Source organism: Parasteatoda tepidariorum, chromosome 6 (assembly GCF_043381705.1).
Source record: "Parasteatoda tepidariorum isolate YZ-2023 chromosome 6, CAS_Ptep_4.0, whole genome shotgun sequence".
NCBI lineage: Eukaryota > Metazoa > Arthropoda > Arachnida > Araneae > Theridiidae > Parasteatoda > Parasteatoda tepidariorum.
The window spans coordinates 19,429,143-19,450,262 of record NC_092209.1 but is presented as its reverse complement, the minus strand read 5'-3'; the positions used below and the strand labels follow the sequence as shown (position 1 = coordinate 19,450,262).

General features: G+C 31.0%; 2 protein-coding genes across 2 annotated transcripts in view; one reads left to right on the top strand and one right to left on the bottom strand.

Annotated features, from left to right (window-relative positions):
• The window catches only part of LOC107452978 (uncharacterized), a gene marked incomplete in the record, with an annotated part of 25,745 nt that extends 20,296 nt beyond the window's left edge, over positions 1 to 5,449 (bottom strand). The window contains 1 exon segment of the mRNA XM_071182066.1: positions 5,369 to 5,449. Within this exon segment, the coding sequence (XP_071038167.1) occupies positions 5,369 to 5,417 (49 nt within the window).
• A 9,519-nt stretch (positions 5,450 to 14,968) lies between these two features.
• Positions 14,969 to 15,820, top strand: LOC107449663 (zinc finger protein 85). Its single transcript, XM_016065264.3, has one exon. It carries the CDS (start codon positions 14,969 to 14,971, stop codon positions 15,818 to 15,820), a length of 852 nt encoding a protein of 283 aa, XP_015920750.2.
• Positions 15,821 to 21,120: the final 5,300 nt, after the last annotated feature.

The following is a 21,120-nucleotide window of genomic DNA, read 5'->3' as shown; positions in this document are numbered from 1 at the left end:
CCACCCTGTATATATATATATATATATAATTGAGGAAATTTAATAAAATTAAAATAAAGAAGATAAAATGGTTCGAGTTTCTTAAAAATTCATTCTGTAAAGCAAAAAGCATTGAAACGTAACTATTCCATTTATTACTTTTCAATAATGGTTTTGGTGTCGTTACCTAAGTATATTTTGTAAAATTGAATCTTCCCTATCGCGCTTCTTGCTCACAAATGTAAGCGGAATGATAATTCTAAACTTATGTTTACGTAAATGTTCTTTTTAAAAGAAATTTAAATATCTTTGTAATTTTAAGAGTTTTTTTCTTCCAGATAAAAGGTGTTTAGTATCTTACAGTATCATTACTCACATTCCTTTTTCCTTCTTTGTTTTCGAAAATAAGCATATTTTTAAAAAATTTCTAGATTTCATAAAATTCAAATCCTTACATAGCATTTTCTTGATAGTTTTTAGTTTTCAGTTAAAGTTTGTAGACACTTACTGTTTAGTAATTCTTTCCTGTTAACATCGTAATATTTATTAACAGCATCCTATATTTGAAAAGTTATGATAAGAGTTAATGAGTTCGTTAAGTCAATGAGTAATTAATGAAATTATTAATTGATGGGTTAATAAGTTTGTTTCATGGACATTCTTCTCACTAAATTTACTTTTAAATGGGCTTGAAATATGCAGGTTGTCCCATAATAACCTAGCTTCATATATTGATTAATAATATATATTATTAGCATGTATTTATATATATTAATTAAATACATACACTGCTCAAAACAATTAATGGATATTGTAAGTCTAGAATAAAATAACGGTATAAGCAATTTGTTTCTGTATAAAATGGAAGAAGAGAGTCACAAATGCCTTTTTTCTTATTTTTAAACATTAAAGAATGCAAATATTGAGTTTGACGTCAGAGACGAAGCTTCAGCGGCAGTTAGAGCCCCTGAATTAGACAGGCCGACTTATCATTTATTGTTGGAGCAAAGAGCTAACATAAGCACAGCGAATAAATATTTTCAAGTGGTAGTTTATTAATTGTAATTCTTGATTTAATAAGTTTGATTTAGTAGACTTTAATCCACCACTATTTCTAAACAATGCGTAGACTTATATAATTCACCACTTTATAGTACTTAATACATGCTTTACATTTTTAAAAGCAAGCAAATATTGTCAACTATTTGAAAAATTTACTTTGTAGTTATTTACCGTTTTTTAAATTATTTTGGCGTGTCCGGCGCGCGTATTGACAAAACATACCGTAGATAATAAACTTGGCGATGGATTACGCGTAAATGTGGTGGGAGAACGAAATTACTAACCTAAATAGTGTAATTCGATATTCTTTTTCTCCTCCTCGACTAGCCATGATGAATAAAAATAACTGATTAATTCTTTTTAGAAGAGAATTAAAAAAGAAAAAAATCTTTTTATTGTCAGGATCACTTTACAAATACACTGTATTCATATTTTATTAAACGCTATAATTTATATTTTATAAAACGATCTAGTTTTTTGATCAAACAGATTCAATTTTTTAATTTTTTTTACATTTTCAATCTAAGAATAATAAATGCAATTGATAGAAAATGCACAATTTTAAAAATATATTTTATTTACATATATTGCGTACAGGTTATTCTGCAACTATCATACATAACGTAAATTTATAGATTCCTAAATACTGTTATATGAGTTTGGTAATTAAAAATATAATTAAAAAATAAAATAATTAAAGAATAGCATAATTAAAAAATATTTCAACCATCAATTAAAAACTTCCTGTTGTCATATACTATTAATAATAATTATAATTTTTAACAACTTTTTTGGGCACAAATTTTTAATTCTCGAACTTAATACTATCCTTTCATATGAAAATATCAGAAAATTTATAAAAGAAAAACTATATTTTAAAATTGAGACATTGGCGACAACAGAGGTTAGATGTATGTGCTGAGTTTAAATAAATTATATGTTATAAAACTCACATTTAAGATTTAGATCAATTTATTATCAGGTCATAAGAGTGTTTTTTAATAAATAAATGTAGTGATTGTTTGATTTACAATTGTAAGGTCCTGGGTGTTTAATGTTAAGTTATACATTTCTTTAGAAATAATATTTGAAATATGCAAAGCAGGGCGGCATTCATTTCAACTTAAAAATCATCAACTTAACTTTCAATAACTATAGATAAATAAAAAACAAAAGTTTGATAAAAACTTTAAAAGAAATACTTTTAGAAAAATTCCTTCTAAATAATATTTAAATAAAACACAATAACTTCGCCTGAGTGATTCTGTAAGAAATTCTAAACTTTATAATTTTACAAGTTAGGTGAAAAGTGAATATCTACAATAGTGGTAGGGAATTAAGGAAATTCTAAATCTAAAGTTTGAGTCCTAGAACGTAAACATCTGATCATTAGATCAAAAAATAGTTTTAGATTTTTCGTTTATTGCTCACTGTACACTAAAACGTGATTTTTTTTTTCTTTTGAAATTTTGATTTTAATGCCCTTACTTCAACCTCCTTCGAGTTATGCTTACTTTATAAAATTAAACTCAACTTTATTTTTCTTTTCACTTTTAAACTGTAAAAGACTTTTTCTCCATTTGTAAATTATTAAAAAAGTTATTAATCTGATTGCGTAAGCAGTTAATTTATTAAAATTGAACATTCTAAATTAATTCCTTTTAATAGTCATTTATATTATTAATAATAATTATTTGCACAAAATTATAATAGAGGAAAGTTTGATTAGAAATTTAAAAGTTCTTGCTACAATAATTAGGGAATTTCTATTGACAAATTCAAGTAATTTTTTTTCCGGAACAAAATGCATTTTTATTTAAAATGGAACAGTACTGACTTAACATTTATACGATAAAACACTCTCTAATCGCTAACACCGATGACAGGAAAAAAATTTCGTTTTTTTTTTCTTTTCCACAAAAAGTTTAGAACTTAAAATGTTGTTCTTTCATTATAAAGCAATAGCATAATATTCTCGTATCATGTAAAACTTGATAACGAAGTTACTTATCTACCGTTTTACAGTTATAAAATGAAATGATTATTGAATTCTACTTGCATTTTAAAATGTCAATGTATCCATCGTTCAATGAATTTTACGATTATTTTTATAAAACTGTGTATAATGAACATTTCAACTAAAAAAATTAGTACAAAATAGCTGCTAATAATTCTCTTAAACATTTATAAATATTATACATTTATAAATTTCAGCTTTTCGCATTATTGCTAAATAACCTCTACGTCGAAAAATATTTAAGGAATTCCATAATAACTGAAAATTAAATAAAATTTAAAAAAAATTGTAAATGGTTATCGAGCAGAACCATTAAGTTTAATTAATGAATATAGAATTAGTAACAAAGTCACTGCTGAACAATAATTTTTTTTTAATCTTTTAAGTAAACAAACTTTATTGTAATAATCATTTCATTATTAAGGATTAGAGGTTATTGTGAAATTATTAATTTTAATAAGTGGATGAGTAGGTAAAGAAGTTCACTACTCGAAATACGCGTATACATTTAATGAAAGTTATGAAAATACAGATATGGAGGTAATAATATATAATTTTTTTTATCTTAGTTTTATTACGACCTTCTAAAAAACGCTAATAAACACAATTATGTTAAATACAAACGATTATGTCGGAACAAAAAAATACGCTTTATATTTCATTTAATGCAGAAGAATCTAATGAAGATCAGCTTATTTGAAACTCTGAAATGTCACACCCATATATAACTTGGTGAATGATAGACACGTGAACAAAACAAAAACATAAGCACACAGCTGTTTGGCGATTTGCGAGACGCTCCTTCAACGCCGATAGAAATTTTCGCCAACCCCTTTACAATCTACGGTATGTTTTGTCAATACGCATCCGGCGCAGCTGGCATCTCTGTAATAACATAACTAATACGAACATAACGTTAACTTGCGAACTTGTTGGCTCCAATATTGCTTGATAGGTCAGCTCTGATAGTATAGGAGCCTTAGCGGCAGTGAATTTGATTTGACTTGTGATTGTAATGATATTGGCTTGTAATGTAATTCAAAGAGGAAAAGAATGATCGACATGTAAGCGCGTTTTTTCTATGAGAATCGAATTAGAAGTTCGGAGAGTTGTTGATCAGTTAGAGGGGGCACAAGTGCAGAAGTCATTGGATTTTCACAAAAGGTGATTTCCAGGAACTGGAACCGATTTTTTGGAGACTGGAAATACAGACCGAAGATCAGGGCAAGGGTGTAGAACATGCAACAACGCCCAATGAAGAACGTTATTTAACGCTGACGGCTCGGAGATCCCGAACTATGAATGCCACTCCTTTTCAACAACACCATCGCTCGGCTACTGGCACCAACCACAATTTCCATACTGGCACCATATGTGAGCAAATATAATAACCATATAACTTGTTTTCAAATTCAAAGCGTTTTACTCAGTATTCTCACGAGTTGGAAAATTCAATCAAGAATACAGAAAGACTGCAAGACTACGCTTAACACGGTGAATGCCATGCTAATTTTACATGGCTTACCCGTATGGCCAATCGGTATATAACTACAAACTAATCATCAAACTAATCATATAAGCCTACGAGTTGTTAGAAGTAGTGGCGAATAAAAATCAACTAAATTGATTTTATTGAAACAAGATTATCTTGTTTTATAATGTTTGTAAATATTTAATAAAATTTTGAAAGGGTGGCGCTCTTCCCACCAAAGTCATAACCATCTCTTCACTTCTTGTTCACCCACTTCTACCGCTGGTATAGGAAATATATGGAATGTATCTTGCAATGGTTATTAATATCATTATTATTGTTATGAATATCAGGTGATTATAAACAATAACTGCGCCTTTTGGAATATGTGATTTTAAAATAAAAAACACACTCTAATCACATTATATAAAGTTGCCCAGTCACTGATGTTATACAGAATCGTCTGCAGCTTAATTTATAGCTTTGAGTAATTAATTATCTTGTGAGGAAATTCTTATCCCGCATGGATTAATAGAAATTTTCGAACGAATTTTAAGTTTGGAGTCTAAAATTGTCCCTTGCGCCCTTAGTCCAAATTTCTGGACTAGCAGAAATGGTTCTCAATTAGACAAACCGAACTAATTAGACACACAAATCTACTTTAGAATAAATCTTCTTCAGGTGCAAGAATTTTTAATTAAAAAAATTGCTTTCGTTAAATTTGGTCGAAATTTAGATCTCAAATCAAATAATTAAAAGATAGCTTGAATCGCTGTATTACCTAAAATTGTATAATAAAACGCTGGTTTATATTTTTATAATCATAAACATTTACTTACATGCTATTCTTAGATGAAAAAGAAAAACCAGAGCGATTAAATAATGCATATCTGTGTCACAGTAAAAGGTAACTTCATTCTGTAATTCTGCATGGTGATTTGAAACAGGTAGATAAAGAATCAAAATTTGATAATTTTATCACCTGTCAGCGACTGATACAAAAAAAAAAAATAATAATAAATAATAATAATGAAATATATTATTTTCAGTAATTTATGCCGCGGCTTCCGCTGATTTTTTTTTCTCCTTTTCCTTAAATAAAATTTTTTTTCTGTGACATTGGTGTATTTCGATTATGTTATTCACTTATGTAAAATTCTTTTTGACGCACAATACATTTGCGCAATATTTTTGGGTATTTAAGTAAATTTTGAAAGAAAATATTGTCTACAAAATTAAATCTAAGTAAAAAAAATCAGCACAAAACCTTTACTTAAATTCTAATTTTTAAAGGTTTTGTTAAGGAAATACAAAGAAAAGGACGCATAGAGTTTTCGATTAGGAAATATGCAGGTTTGAAAAAGGATATTGTAAAGTCAGTAAGTAGTTCCTTGATTTTGAGATGGTCTTTTTTTTATTATTATTATATCCAAAGTTGAATAGCCGAGCCAATTTTTGTGGTTTACGGCTACTAATGTTCAACTCTGTAGACTTGTAATTTTAAACCCAATTCAAAAGACGAGGAAACTCCTGGATCAAGTATTAGGAGTAATTTTGCCTTCGTGGAGGACTTTTTGTTGGAACTGATGCACATTTGCTTTACATGGAGAGGAAACCCACGAAAACCTCACACAGTTAGTCTGACGGCAAGGGAACTCTAACTTACGATCACTCTACTACTGAGGATCTTTTACGTCAGTACTGTGGTCGGTGCAAGTCGAAAGCGGAATTTGTTTCAACCAGCCATCGCTGGGATTCGAACCAGGGACACCTCATTGGAAGGCGAACGTTCTATCCCCTGAGCCCTCACCACTCTTGTCGGAGGAAGAATTTTGAAAGAGGTCATACTTGGTATTGCCGTACAGCAATATCTGAAGGTTTTGTAAATGTTTTAGTCAGCAAAATCTATGTGCCTTAGATTTTTTTAAAAATAAAATTGGCGCATGCTTTTGGTTGAAAATTTTCGCTTTTGTTAAGATTTTAAGAACTGAACAAGAAACTTACATTTTATTTCTAAGAATATTAGGGCTTTTTAACGAAAATCATTAAAGAAACGTTAAGGAAATATTCAGGTTTTATAAAAAAAAAAAGTGAAGGAAAATTTTAAAATATTTCATAAAAAACAATTAATAACTCTAACAATTAAATATAATTGTAACTTCCACGTAATTCCATTAACGTTTTGCTAAATAGCAGAGTTCAAATTAAAATTTTATTTTTCTTGCAGATAATGGTGATTGTTGATAATGGTGATAATTGATGATTTATAAAGGTTTTAATAAGCAATTTTTTTAATCGAATTTTTTTCCCAAGATTTCATAGTTTTTTTTTTTTTTTCTTCTTTCTTTTTTTTATTGTTATACGAAAATAAAGCAACATATGAAATAAAAAATAGTGGAACTACACTGATAAATGCAATTGAAACGAAGAAAGATTTTTATTTATTTTTTTAAGAACTAAAATAAGCAAGCATATCCACAAATAAGGTATCAAATGACAGCTAAGATCTTCGCGAACACCTCTGCCACGCAGTGGTGGTGTGATCGCGTTTTAGTATAGAGGTACTACTTCATTTGCTCACCGAAACTTGTAGCGTAAGAACGTTTTGAAGCATCGTAGCTTAGCGAAATCCTTTATTTTCATCGTTAGTATGGCCAGTCGTCATCGACTAGACGATACCACAAGATGGCGGATTGTTAGAAGACTTGAAGTGGGTGAATCACAGACTACCTGTGGCAAGAATCTCAGGGTTTCGAGGGGAAACAGTTCACAGAAACTGGAACAGTGGTTCGCCGACATGGTCAAGGCAGCAAGAGAGTAACAACGGCGCCTCAAGTCCCTTATTTGAGATTTCAAGTCAGGTCCACCACAACGACACAACTATCTCTCAACTTGTACGTAACATAAACATTCTTGTCATGGATAACAGTAGACTAGAAATTTAACCCTTTAATGGGCCCTTTATTTCTAGTAAAGGTAAATTAAAGTATTTTTGGAATTGAAATTGTTTTAAGAACAGTAATTGATTTTAAGAAAGAAAACTCATTTAGTTTATAAAAATGCCTTTTTTTTTGGTGGTAAATATATTTAACATGACCTATTAGGAACTTACTGACTTTTATTTTTCTTTATTTATAAAATAAATTCCTTAAATGCTACAAACTACAAAAGGAATTATGTATTTTATAACTTTTATACGTTTTTCAAAAGTGACAAATGATTACCAATTTTATTCAAACTCACTTCAAGAAACCTGAAGTTATTGAAAAATGGAAACCTAAATTAAAAGTGGTAAAACGTGGTGGTAAGCATACTTACCACGGCCTTCAAAAGGGTTAATGCAGGTGGCGTGCATGTACGCCAGGCAACCTGCAGCCTAAATCCCTTTGATTGTTAATCACAAGAAAGGGACAATCTGGCATTGAGCCGAGAACACCTGTCTTGGACAGAAGATGATTGATGGGAGGTTTTCTTCAGTGATGAGTCGTGATTCAATCTGGACAGCGACTACAGGCGTGTTCCAATCTGGGAAGAACCCGGAAGTCAATATCAGCATCCTAAAATTGTCGAAAAGGACACCACTATGTTTCAGATAGTCTGATGGTCCTGACAGATACCATGGTAGACGGGCCTATCGAACTTGTTGTTGTTGTTGTTCATTTACGTTGCACTAGAGCTGCAGAATGGGTTATTGGCGACAGTATCGTCTTGACAGCTAAGATCTTCGCGAACACCTCTGCCACGCAGTGGTGTTGTGATCGCGTGGCACCCGGGCAGTGCCCCTTGAGAATCTTACTTTTTAGAAATTGCATTAAAAAAAGCTAAGACTAAACAAAATTACCTTGTATATTTTTTAAAATAAATATTTTATATTGTATAAAGTGTGTATTTTGTTTTTCTTTCTACAGATAGTGATTGACAACAATAATTTGAATAGTTTATCACCAGGGAAACTTAAAAAGGCAACCGAAATCCATTTTTCAACGTTCCAATGAAATTTTTTATATGAATTCAGTTTTTTTTGAGTCTACTAAAAGCAAATTTAAATCAAAATGTATTTAAATTCGTTTCAAATTATTGCATATGCTAAAAAATGCCTTATATTATGTAAAGATTCTTAGTTCGATTTTAAGCAGAATGACCCGTTATAGAAGCCCAAAACATTTTATTGCCGGGGGCCCTGCATGCTATTAAGACGGCCCTGATTGGCGACGGTCTGGAAAACATCCCTGAGTATGATCCGAAGACATACCATCACAATTTTGATCCTCTGCAGAGGAGAGGGCTCCCCCGCTTCGGTAGCCTGAACGCGAAGTCGAGCATTTTACGGTAGAACAGTTTAACGGGGACCAATACCGCACACCCTCGGTTCCTACGCAGACTGATCCAAGTGGTCATCACACCCGCACCAGCCAGTGATGCTTGACTTCGCTGATCTGCTGGGAACCGTGTCTTAACGATCAGTCCATTGCGGGAATGTACCAAACTTCGTGTGTTCGATAGAAGTACTCTGACATGTCAGCGGTACAATGACGAGATCCTTGCACACTATGTGAGACTTTTCGATGAATCATAGGAATCAAATATCCTGTTTATGAGCGTTAACGCTCGTCCATAATTGGTGGATAAATACCTCCAATAGTAAGATATTTAACTATTTGCAAGATAAAAATAAAAAAACAAAGTGTCATTAAAAATATTCTAGTCCCGCAGTGGGCTAATCGTTAAGACACGGTTCCCATCAGATCATCGAAGTCAAGCATCACTGACTGCGGTCAGTGCGCGGGTGGGTGACCACTTGGATTAACTGAGTAAGGGACCGAGGCTGTGCGATATGGGTCCTCGTCAAACTGTTCTACCATAAAGTGCTCGACTTCATGTGCTGGTCGTCGGGCTACCGAAGCAGGGGTGCCATCCCCTCTGCAGAGGATCAAAATCATGATGGCATGTCTTCGGATCATTCTCAGGAATGTTTCCCAGACCGTCGCCAATAGCCCATTGTGCAGCTCTAGTGCGACATAAATGAACTGCAACAACAACAACAAAAATATTCCAAATCTTTTTTTTATTCATTTGGTATCATTAATTGTTTACGATTTATTTTTGTTTCCTCCAAAAGAAAAATTAAATATTTGTTTTGAAATGTATCTACAGTCTTAGTAAGTTTTATATTTAAATATTTAACAAAATTCAACGAGAGAAATTGAAATTTATTTAGTACAATTTTTACGGTTTTACTTCCAAATTCGCTGATATCATAATTTACTTATTAATTTTTTGCAACATAAATCATTATAATTTTGACAATGAAATAATATTAAACTATCAAGGCAGTTTACATCTATTATCGAAGAAATGCCTTAAATTTGCATTAACCCTCAGAGTGTTAGTTTCGGCTTTTTCCGAACTTTTAGATGCAAGCTTTTCTGTATCAAAAAAAATGGTTTCCCCCTTGTTATTCAATGGCATATATGGCAGTACTTTTACTTTCGTTACTTGTACCGTCGGTACAAGTAAAAAGTACGTACTTTTACTTGTACTTCGTTACTTTTTAAATTTAGTACNTCCGCTCAATTTTACCCAAGGGCTTAACGCTTGAGGATTAATTAATAAACTGTCTATTTTCTGATTGTTTATACCTGAAAAAAAAATTCTGTTTTCCTCAAAAAAATTTACGTTTAGTTTGTGCTACATTTTTTATTTTTAGTAGGAAAAATGAAATACATACTACAGTAAATAGAGGGGGGAAAAATTCCTGTAATTTTCAGTATTGAATAATGAGCTTACATTTTGTCCTTTCTTGTAGATAATTTAAATTCTTTCTATTACAGCTTCGACTTATTGTGAAGCAATGACAAACTACATTTTAGAAAATTTTAAATTCCTTTTAAATTAAATATGTGGTTTAAATACTTTTTGAGAAGGATTTGGGTGAAAGTTAAATATGAACTGCTTAAGAAATTTTCTAAAATTAAAATTTTTTTTATTGAAATGCATAAATGCCAACTGCTCCGGACACGCCAAAATAATTTAAAAAACGGTAAATGACTACAAAGTAAATTTCGCAAATATTTGACTGTTTTTGCTTGCTTTCAAAAGGTATAGCATAACATAAGTACTATAAAGTGGTGAATTACGAATTGTTTGGAAATAATGATGCATAAAAATCTGTTAAATTGAATTTATTAAACCAAGAATCGCAATTGGTAAACTACCACTTTAAAATATATATCTGCTCTCCAGAGCAAGTTGGCATCTCTGGAAATGTATCAAAGAGTTAAAGATATTAATTATATTTATTTAAAACTATGCATTATTCTTTAAATAACGATTTTATAATTAACATTTGGTGCTTGCCGAAACGGTCGTAAAATAACAGCAGAATAGAAAAGGCTATTTATTATTATTTAATTCTTTTATTATTTATCGTGATTCATACCTGCCATCTCTTCCGGATTTTCCGGAAGATTTTATTTTCATATTTAAAGTGGTAGTAAATATACACTATTTTTTTTTTTTATAAACTTAATTTTTAAATGATTTTGATCACCACTATTCTTACAAAAATTAAGCACATATATTAATATGCGTTACTATCATGGTTGCCAACTGAAGTTTTTTTCAAATACAACGTATTTGTTTGCTTAAAATTGAAGTTTTAATACCACTGGGAAAAATTATAATGGAAAGGATTAAAAGTTGGCAGGTATGTGAATGTATTCTTGAATATTAAGTATTTTTAATTTAACTTGAATTCTGTGTTGCTTAAACAGGCGATCGCAACGCTCTAATAATGGGGGGGAGGCTTTCGAAAATTGTCAACCGTCAACTATAAAAAGGTACCCTACTATAAAATCGAGTTAACGTGTGTTATATACTAGTGATTTGTAGTGGTAGATACGTTACAGTACTCCCCCACCAGAATTATATCTGTAATAGAATTCGATGAACTTGCGGCGGCACCGCCAAATGGACAGTAACGCTTAAGATAAGACCGCCATTTGGCGGAGGACTTGACTGTGGCAACCCTGGTATGCAGGGAGAAAAACATTTCTTCCCTCACAGTCTGCATTACATATGGCTTAGTGAATGTCGCTGGCGATGTGCCGTACTCTTCCATTTTTGTGTCTATTACTAATTATTAAATTATTATTATTTTTCTTTAAATATTAAATTAAACTTAAATATTATGGCTAGCTGGTGATTTCACATTATTTTATTTAAAACTTATTTTCTTCTTTTTGGGCACGTTGTACCCCACGTGCCTCAAACTAATACCACTAGTTTATTCATTGCTGTTTTGTGAGAAGCCGGGAGAGCTGTATTAAGATCACCGTACTTTTTGAGTGCTGAAATTGAGAGATTTATTAACTTCACGGTCGTAGTCGCTCCCGTGTTGCTGTTAGCAGTCGAGTGTAGGCAAGCCGACGTTGTGTGTGATCGAGACGAGACTGAGTAGCAACAGTGCGAGGAGGTGGATAGTGTCGCAGTCACAAGTAGCCAAGTCAACTGTTCAATGTGGTCCATCCATCGAAATAGGCATGTTCAAATCGCAGTGAGCGTGTTTGCCAAGATAGGCGTGTTTACATCACGTCCGGGTCACCAATGAGGGGAGAGTAGTTACAGACCATTTCAACCGTCATCTATGAAAAGGTACCCCACCAAAGCGAGTTAATATGTCTTATATACTAGTGAATTGTAGTTGTAGTGGTAGATACGCTACAATACGATCTGGCGAGAAGACAGATTCAATGCCTTCGGCCCTTTTCTCTTCTCCTCTTTTCAGTTGTAGAGGAATTTACTAAGATATTTTTCTTTTTCTTAATATTTTTCATTAATAAAACTATTTTTTATAAATTTCCATGGTGCTTTCTTTTAGAACTATGTCTAATGTAGTTTTCAGTACCATATAGTTTTCCAACTTAAAAGAATTTAATCTATATAAAAATCAAATTTTTTATCGGCTGTAGAACTCTAAATAATCTAGCTTCTTTTGGCGAAACCACCTGCACTTAAAAAAAAAAGTTCATTAACAGCTCTGAACATACTAGCAAAAAAAAAAAGAAGAAAAAATTAATTATTGTAAAAATATTACTGCAAAAAATAAAATATTTAAAATTTTGAATTTGTTCATGTTGTATGCATATTGTCAGGACTTACAAGAATAAAATGTAACGAGGCATGGAAAATAATGAAATGAGGAAAGCACGCAATGACAATATCAAAAAAACGTCACGCGTGAATTTTATTTCAAAACGCAACGAGACTGGTGTTTGTTTCGAAGAGATTGTAAATTGTTTTTGGATGTTCATCATTTGGTTTAAAAAATAAATATGTTTTTTAATTACCTCTCTATTTCCCATTGCACTAAAGCAAGTCTTGAAATAAGCTATAGACAATCGCAATGATCAAATGCGCCATCGGGGGAAAAGACCGGTTCCATGCCTTGGAATGTACTACGAAATTTTTCCTTTTCTTGATATTTTCGTTTTTAATGAATAAAAATTGTTTTTTTTAAATTTCCATGATGCTTTCTTTTAGAGCTACGTTTAATGAAGTTTTCAATTCCATATAGTTTTCCAACTTGAAAGATTTTAATCTAAATGAAAATTGTCATATGATATTTCATCTATATGAAAATTTTGATTAATCAAGACAGAGACTAACGTACTTTCTTCTTCTATGACTCTCCACACGCTATAGCGTTAGGCTATATGCTATATGCGTTTGCATGCTTTCACCATTATAATGGTGAAAGCGTGCAAAGTGTTGTCATAGATAAAGAGTTCTGCTCTACGCCATCTGTAGCCAATTTCGATCGCCAATAGAAAGCACCAAGATAAAAAAAAGTGTCTCGTGAATGAATGCAGAAACGTGTATAATTTGTTATCACACAGAACAGGCAGGTTGTTTAAAAAGAGTTTGTATGTAGAATGTTTTTCTTTCTCCCCCCCCCCTTTTTTTAAAAAAAAAAATCCTGAATCTAATGTAACAACCTTAGGAGATTGCCTGCACTTTTCGAGTTTTACAAAAGCGCGGGAAACCTTGGCCCTCCTATTATCCCTAATTACGGCGGTCTAAGAGTTTGCAAACGAAATTATAAAAAACAGTGGGAGGATAAAATTGTTTAACGCTCGTTACCTACATTGTTTTTACGATTAGCGGTTCCCTTTTATACTTCACTCCCCCAGTTACAAAAAGAGTTCCTTAAAAGATCTTGATGATGTCTTCTTTTCGAGCTCACATGAACAGGTTAAATATTGCATACTATTTTTACTTCTGTCCCTACTAAAAAAAACAAAATTAAAAATTTCATGAAATTGTTAAGAAAAAAAAGTCGTAGACGTTGATCGATTTTGCTCCTTTTAGAAATAAGGCACCTATGGCAACCGCCATACTTGATACTAGATACGGGTAAATGAAAGCGTATTATTTCAAATCTTTTATCACCTCAAGATCTTCAAGCCTTCCTTAATCAGTGTATGGAAGGGTTCAAATACTTCCTTTCCCTCCCTCNGATTCAGAAAACCGGAAAAATCAGTTTTCCGGAATAGCGATGGTCCCGACCATTCCGGATAATCGGTTCCCAACTGTACTAGATACGGGTAAATGAAAACGTATTATTTCAAAACTTTTATCACCTCAAGATCTTCAAGCCTTCCTTAATCAGTGTATGGAAGGGTTCAAATACTTCCTTTCCCTCCCTCATCTTGATGGACCTCAGGATTACCGTCTACTAATCAGAACCTAGAACCTCCTGGAATGTTCTTCATTCCAGAATGTTCGCAACGAACTCTCTGCATAGGGACCGAGGGTGTGCGGTATTGGTCCTCGTTAAACTGTTCTACCGTGAAGTGCTCGACTTCTCGTGCAGGTCGTTGGGCTATCGGAGCGGGGGTGCCATCCCCTCAGGGGGAATCAAAATTTTGAATCAAAATTTGCAGGGAATCAAAGTTTTGATGGCGTGTCTTCGGATTATCCTCAGGGATGTTTCCCAGACCGTTGCCAATAGCCCATTGTGCAGCTCTAGTGTGGCGTAAATGAACAACAACAACATCGAACTCTTCAAAATTCTTCCGAGCCACAAACAGTTTCTGACTTTTTACTGAATTTTCTGCTAGCTATCTAGCCTCAATCATAAGCTTCATTAAGAGAAACACAGAGCTATAACCTAACCCAAAGAGCTCGTCGCACTTTTCTACAATTGTAGTTCGGCCAAATATTACTATTTTCTTACTTTTATTTGTGTGTTTTTTCTTATCCCATTTTTCTTCCCTTACTTATATTACAAGCTTTATCCATAGTAAAACACTACCTATTTCATTGTTGAACGATACTTAGTTCGTGCTATAAACAAAAAACTCCAGTTGGGAGATAGTTAAATTAATCTCTTCTCTTATTAGTGTAGAAAAAACAATTCAAGTTGAGTGTATGATAAAATGTTTGCAAACAGAAACATAGTTGCAGTGTTTGTGGTTAACAGCAGTGATTACAAAACTGTAAATGAGCAACCTGTTGTTCAAACTATAGAAGAACCCAATTCAAAGAGTGATAAATCCTTTTCTCAGAAAAGGAGATCAAAGCAACCCTCTGATATTCATAGTGGAGAAAAGCCATATTCATGCAGTGTGTGTGATAAATCATTCTCACATAAATCTTCTTTGACTAATCATTCTATCCTTCACACTAATAAGAAGCCTTATTCATGTAGTGTATGTCATAAAACATTTGCTGGTTTAAATGGTTTAAAGAATCACTCTATTGTCCACAGTGATAAAAAGCCATATTCATGCAGTGTATGTGATAAATCTTTCTCAAGGAAATCTGATTTGAATAGTCATTTAATTTTCATTCACAGTGATGAGAAGCCTTATTCATGTAGTTTATGTGATAAAACATTCAAAACTAAATCTTATTTAAATAGGCACTCTCTAGACCATGCTGAGGAGAAGCGTTATTCATGCAATTTATGTGATAAAGCGTACAACCAATTAAGTTCGTTAAAGATACATACTTTTGTTCATACTGGTGAGAGCCCTTTTTCATGTAGTGTGTGTAATAAATCATTTGCTAAGAAATTTAGTTTAGTCAGACACTCTCGCATTCATACTAGAGCCAAACCTTCCCTCAGTAAGTGTGCTAAAACATTACAAGTGAAACATAATTTAAATAGACATCTTGTTAATGGCGATGATTGGCCTTTTTCATGCAAAATGTGTAATATAGGCTTTGCTACAAAGCGTAGTTTAAATGAGCACATAATTGATCATCATTTCATAAAGTGTGAATGATAAATCTTATACCCATTAAAATAAGTGCTAAAATAATCCAATTTATATTGTAATTGCTCCAGTGTGTATAATAAAATATTCTTACCTTTAACTCGTTAAAATGCATTCTTTTATTATTCATGCCACAAATATGAATTATAAGTTCAATGAAGCGTAGTTTAAATGAGCACATAATTGATCATCATTTTATAAAGTGTGAATGATAAATCTTAAACCGATTAAAATAAGTGCTAAAATAATCCTATTTATATTGTAATTGCTGCAGTGTGTATAATAAAATATTCTTACCTTTAAGTCGTTTAAATAAGCATTCTTTTTTATTCATGCCACAAATATGAATTATAAGTTCAATTAAACAGAATTTTTAAGAAGTTAATTTAAACTTGTATTAAAGTGGTACTATTTAGTGTCATAAAATTTCCTATAATTAGATTTGTAATGCTAAAATATGAAATCTTTGTGCAGAATGGACAATTATAGTCTTTTTTTATATAATCTTTTTTCATTCAGAATCCCTCAAAACTTCCAGAAATTACTAGTATACTCTTCTGTGAATGCTAATTATTAAGTTATTTTTAAGCAAAAAACACTTTTGTTTTCCTCTGAAACGTGATTATTCACGAACTGACGTCACCTGTGCCCGTCTACTACTCCTTTACAATTGCTGTACTGTGGAAGTCTTTACATTACGGCTAGTAAATAACAGTGTGTAAATAAAGATATGTAGAATAAATTCTGCTCTAATGTAGCTGAATAAAAATGTGGGTTTAATATAATGTATTTATATAGTATTTTAATGGTATCTACTGAAACATTGTTAATAGTTGATGAAATTTTCTAGTTCTGAATATTTAAGATTATTTAGATCAGTAAAAGAAGGGTTAGAATGAGTTATTGATGCCTGATATTGCTTATTAAAATGATGCATGAAAAATAAAAAATATTTTTGTTCTTTCATATTTTTTTAACCATGTTAATCTTAATTTTAAAGTATATTTAAAATTCAATTTGAAGATTTATGAAATAAATATTAAATCAAATTATTATATAGAATAATTTTAGATTTCTCAGAGTTCATTCTAGGTGAGGAGGGCCGTCCTGTTTGCCTTTTGAATAAAAAATTCCGCCCCGCATGCCCTAAGAATCTGAATACGCGTCCCGATGTATTAAAGTGTGAGAACGGCCTATTTGCGCAGATTTTTTGGTCAATAATCCGCATGGTTTTCTGATTGTATTTTCGGTAGAAATAAATTGTGTTTTGGCTGTAATTAATAATTTTTTCGACCATTCCGCTATGATTTTCAAATTCTGATGTGTTTAATATGTCATTACGACCAGCGCATTTTGAACTTGATCTTTTGAAACGTTCGAATCGTGGCGATTACATCATAAGTTCACGTCATTTGATAATAATTCTTTCAGAAGCTATTATCATTTCTTCGGCCCTTTTCACATGTTTTTTTTACAAAATTCGATATTCTTAATACAATGTTATTGCGTCTACAGTTGGAGTTATCTCTATTTGATAGGTTCGATTTGTGATGATTTTATGGTAACTTCACTACGCTCGAAATTTTACTTCGTTGCCTTTTGATGCGTTCGATTCGTGATGATTCTATCACAATTTTTCATTGTTTTATGATAGGTTTTTTGTCAGTTAGGTATCATTTTATCAACATGGTTTCAAAAAATTCGATATTTATAATGCAATATGATGTTCAAATAAGAGTTATCACTATTTAATGCTCTCGATTTTTGCCGATTCCTTCATATTTTTTCATTTTTTAATGATTAATTTTGTTTTCGGCATTTTTAACTTGGATTTTCAAGTTCGATATTTTTAATACAATGTTGTCACGAGGTACAAATTTGCATTATCACTATTTGATACAAGATTCTATCATGATTTCATGACATTTTTGATAGATTTTTCGGCAGTTATTTATCATTTTATCAGCCCCTTTCAGGTGATATTTCAAATTCCAATATTATTAATAGGATGCTATTACGACGTTCGATTCCTGAGAATTCCATTATAATTTTCCATCATCGGATGATATTAGGTCATTCGTATCGAGTCTATAATACTAGATAATGTATCGGCACCAACTGCGAAAAACCTAATAGTTATTTTGGCAGTTATTTATATTTTTATCAGCCTTTTGCATATGATTTTTATATTTTTTCTCTGATATTTTTGTAAGATTTTATGGGACATTTAAATTTCGAATTTTAGTTATCACTTTTTAAGTCGTTCGATTTTCGACGATTCCATTTTAATTGACGTCGTTTCTTGCAATTTCTACTTGTTTTTTCTTATTCTGATAATTTTTATTCAATGTTATTAGAACAAGCTAGTTTTTTAATTTAGGGAGTCACTTTTTGGCATTCTCAATTTAGATTGAAGTATTGTAAATCAACATTGTTTAAGGATATTTTTTTTTGGCAGCTTTTTCATATTTTAGTAATCAGTTTTTCACGTGCTTGATTCGCAACGATTCTATCATAGTCCATATTAATTTCCAGCAGTTATTTCAATTACTTCCCAATAATTTTTAGAAATTAAAAAGCAAAACGTTTTTTCATTTATTTTGACATTGTTTTCAAAATCCTGATATGCTTAATAAATTATTATTACGACATGCAACATTTTCAAAATTCAGAAATCACTCTTATTTTAAAACTAATTTATAGAATGTGCAAATTTAGCTGATGAATTATTTTTAATTGAAATTTTATGTTTAAAAAAAATAAGATTTTTTTTAATGATAAAATTAAAAACTTTTTATATTTTGGATGTCTGAAAAGTGATGCAAATATTTATGAAGTGTGTGATAGGTGCCCTTTTTGTAGGGTGAAATAGTGCCCTGCTTTTTTTAAGATCTAGAATGAACACTTAAAATGCACTCTAGAATCTAGAATGAACACTTAAAATGCACTCTAGACATAAAACCTCTTTTTATTTATTTATTCTAGCTTGAATTTAATGCAGGAGTTTATCTTCTGCATAGCAGAAGCATTTAAAAAAGAAAAAAAAAAATTTGAGCTTTGCAAAGCTTTTAAATGAGTTTTTTAAAAACAAGACAATGAAAAGAAAAAACGAAATTAATGTATTCAAATATATTTTATTAACCTTATTTTAATGGCATTAATCTATGTCAAGCCAATTAATATGTTGTTAATTATAATGTTGAAAATTTATTTGGTTTTACATTACAGAAACAGGAATTAAATTTTATAAATACAAATAAAAATAATTTTTCGCTAAAGCAAAATTCCTACTTACTCAAAAAAGAAAAATGTCAAGAAAAGTTATCAACATTACTGTCTATTTAATAAATAGTAAAAAATGGGCATTAGAATTTCTTTTTATTTTGCATTAAAAAATTATATTAGGATTTATTCAAATTTTTTTTTAAAATTTCTTTAGCTTTAGTGAAATAAAAACGTCTAGCTTAATGATATTTGCTGAAATTTTTTGCTAAATTGCATTACTTTAAATGAAATTTTAAGTATAAGCACATAGACTGTGGCGATGATGATGGGCTGATATAATTCAGCAGACTAAATTCTTGAATCTCTCGTTTTTGACAATTCCGAATATTTCGCCTATTTTAATGAAACTTTTTGTTATTAAAAATGTATAATGCATTAACTTTGCTATTTAAGAACTCTGCTTTTCAAGGACTGAGAAATAGCTTGCAGAAATAAGGAGAAAAGTTAACAATAATCGTACTTTGTAAATACTAATATTGCAGAAAGAATTAAAATTTATAAATTTAAAAATAAAAATAGTTTTCTAGCCATAGCAAAATTCCTATTTACTCAAAGAATAGTATTGAGAATAGATAGCAGTAATGTGCATTTAATATAGTAAAAAAAAAAAAGAAGAAATAAACTGCATCAGGAAATATTTATTTAAAAAGAAAATAATTCAACTCTTGCATAAGATAAGTAAAATTAAATTACATTCTCTGAATTTTTGCATAGTGGCACATAGTGTAAGTATGATGAAAAGATATTTTTCAATGGTACATATTTATGAAAACATTGATTTTTATGATGCAATATCGAATAATAAGATCATCTCCCCATATCTAAATGTATACTATTTCTATCCAATCTGGGACTGATTTTAATTTTAAGTAATTAGGCTGTAATTGAGCATTATTTTAACTTAAAAATAAGTGGAATAGAATAATATTTTCTATAATTGATTGCCACTGATTTCAGCCGAAAAGAAATGCTGATTCGCTGTGAAGCTCTCCATAAATATTTTTTCAACTATTGTAGTAATAAATAAACAGTTTGAAGTTTTAAAAATCTTTCTTCCATTTTGCACTAAGCCAAAAATTTAACTCCAAAAAATTTTACTATTAATATTCAAAGGATGTTCATATGATTTAAGTGAGATTAAAACTGAAAGAGCATTGGAAAAGCCTTAGCGGATGAAAGCAGCAAGCTTTCATTCAGCACATGGCACATCATAACTAATCAGGGAACATTTTCGATTGTATCACCTACGGAGGCCTTTTTGTGCAATTTAAATGTTTAATAATTAAATGAACGTTTGGGGGGAAAATAATCAGATTCAGGTGAGAATTTCCAATAAATTAGGATTGAAAATAAATAAATTTAAGAGATGCTGTAACTGTCCATTAGAATAATTTACTGACAAGGTGAAGATTGTGTTAAAAATATATTCTCACATAATATTCTAACAGCTTCTATCCAGGGCCTGATTATCGCCTAGGAGCCTCAAAATTAGTAAAAAGTCCAATATGTTACTATTTTTTTTAAATGCCGAAAGAAACAGCTTTTCTCAAAAGATGTAGTTTTTTATTTCAAATTTTCTTTATATCATGATGCAACCTAACTCATGTAAACATTGCACTAATCAAATTCGAAACTACAGCTGAATTTTTATTTGGTGTAATTTTTATATAAACTGAACGAATATAACAAGAATGCACCATCGCAAAGTCTCTTATATGCATAGCGTTTTTAAAAAGTGTTTAAAGGTGCTTATTTTCGATTTTTAAAAGCCATTAAAGGTGCTTGTTTCATTGGGTGTTTTTAAAAAGTGCTTAATTTTCCCTTTTCAATAATTTTCCCTTAGCATGTTGATTTCCGCTACGAATTATGCAAAAAGACAGTTCACATTGTTCTATTCAGCGTTTTCACAATTAATTCAACCCCAATCTATTTCGGTGTATTGTCAGTCCGTAGCGTATGAAAATGCCATTCGTTTGACATGTTTCAAAATTTCATTGTTAAAAACAAGCCAAAAGGTTTTTTTT

What these genes read in the sequence shown, in the direction of transcription:
- LOC107449663 (XM_016065264.3), top strand. Translation starts at nt 14,969, where the DNA reads ATGTTTGCAAACAGAAACATAGTTGCAGTGTTTGTGGTTAACAGCAGT.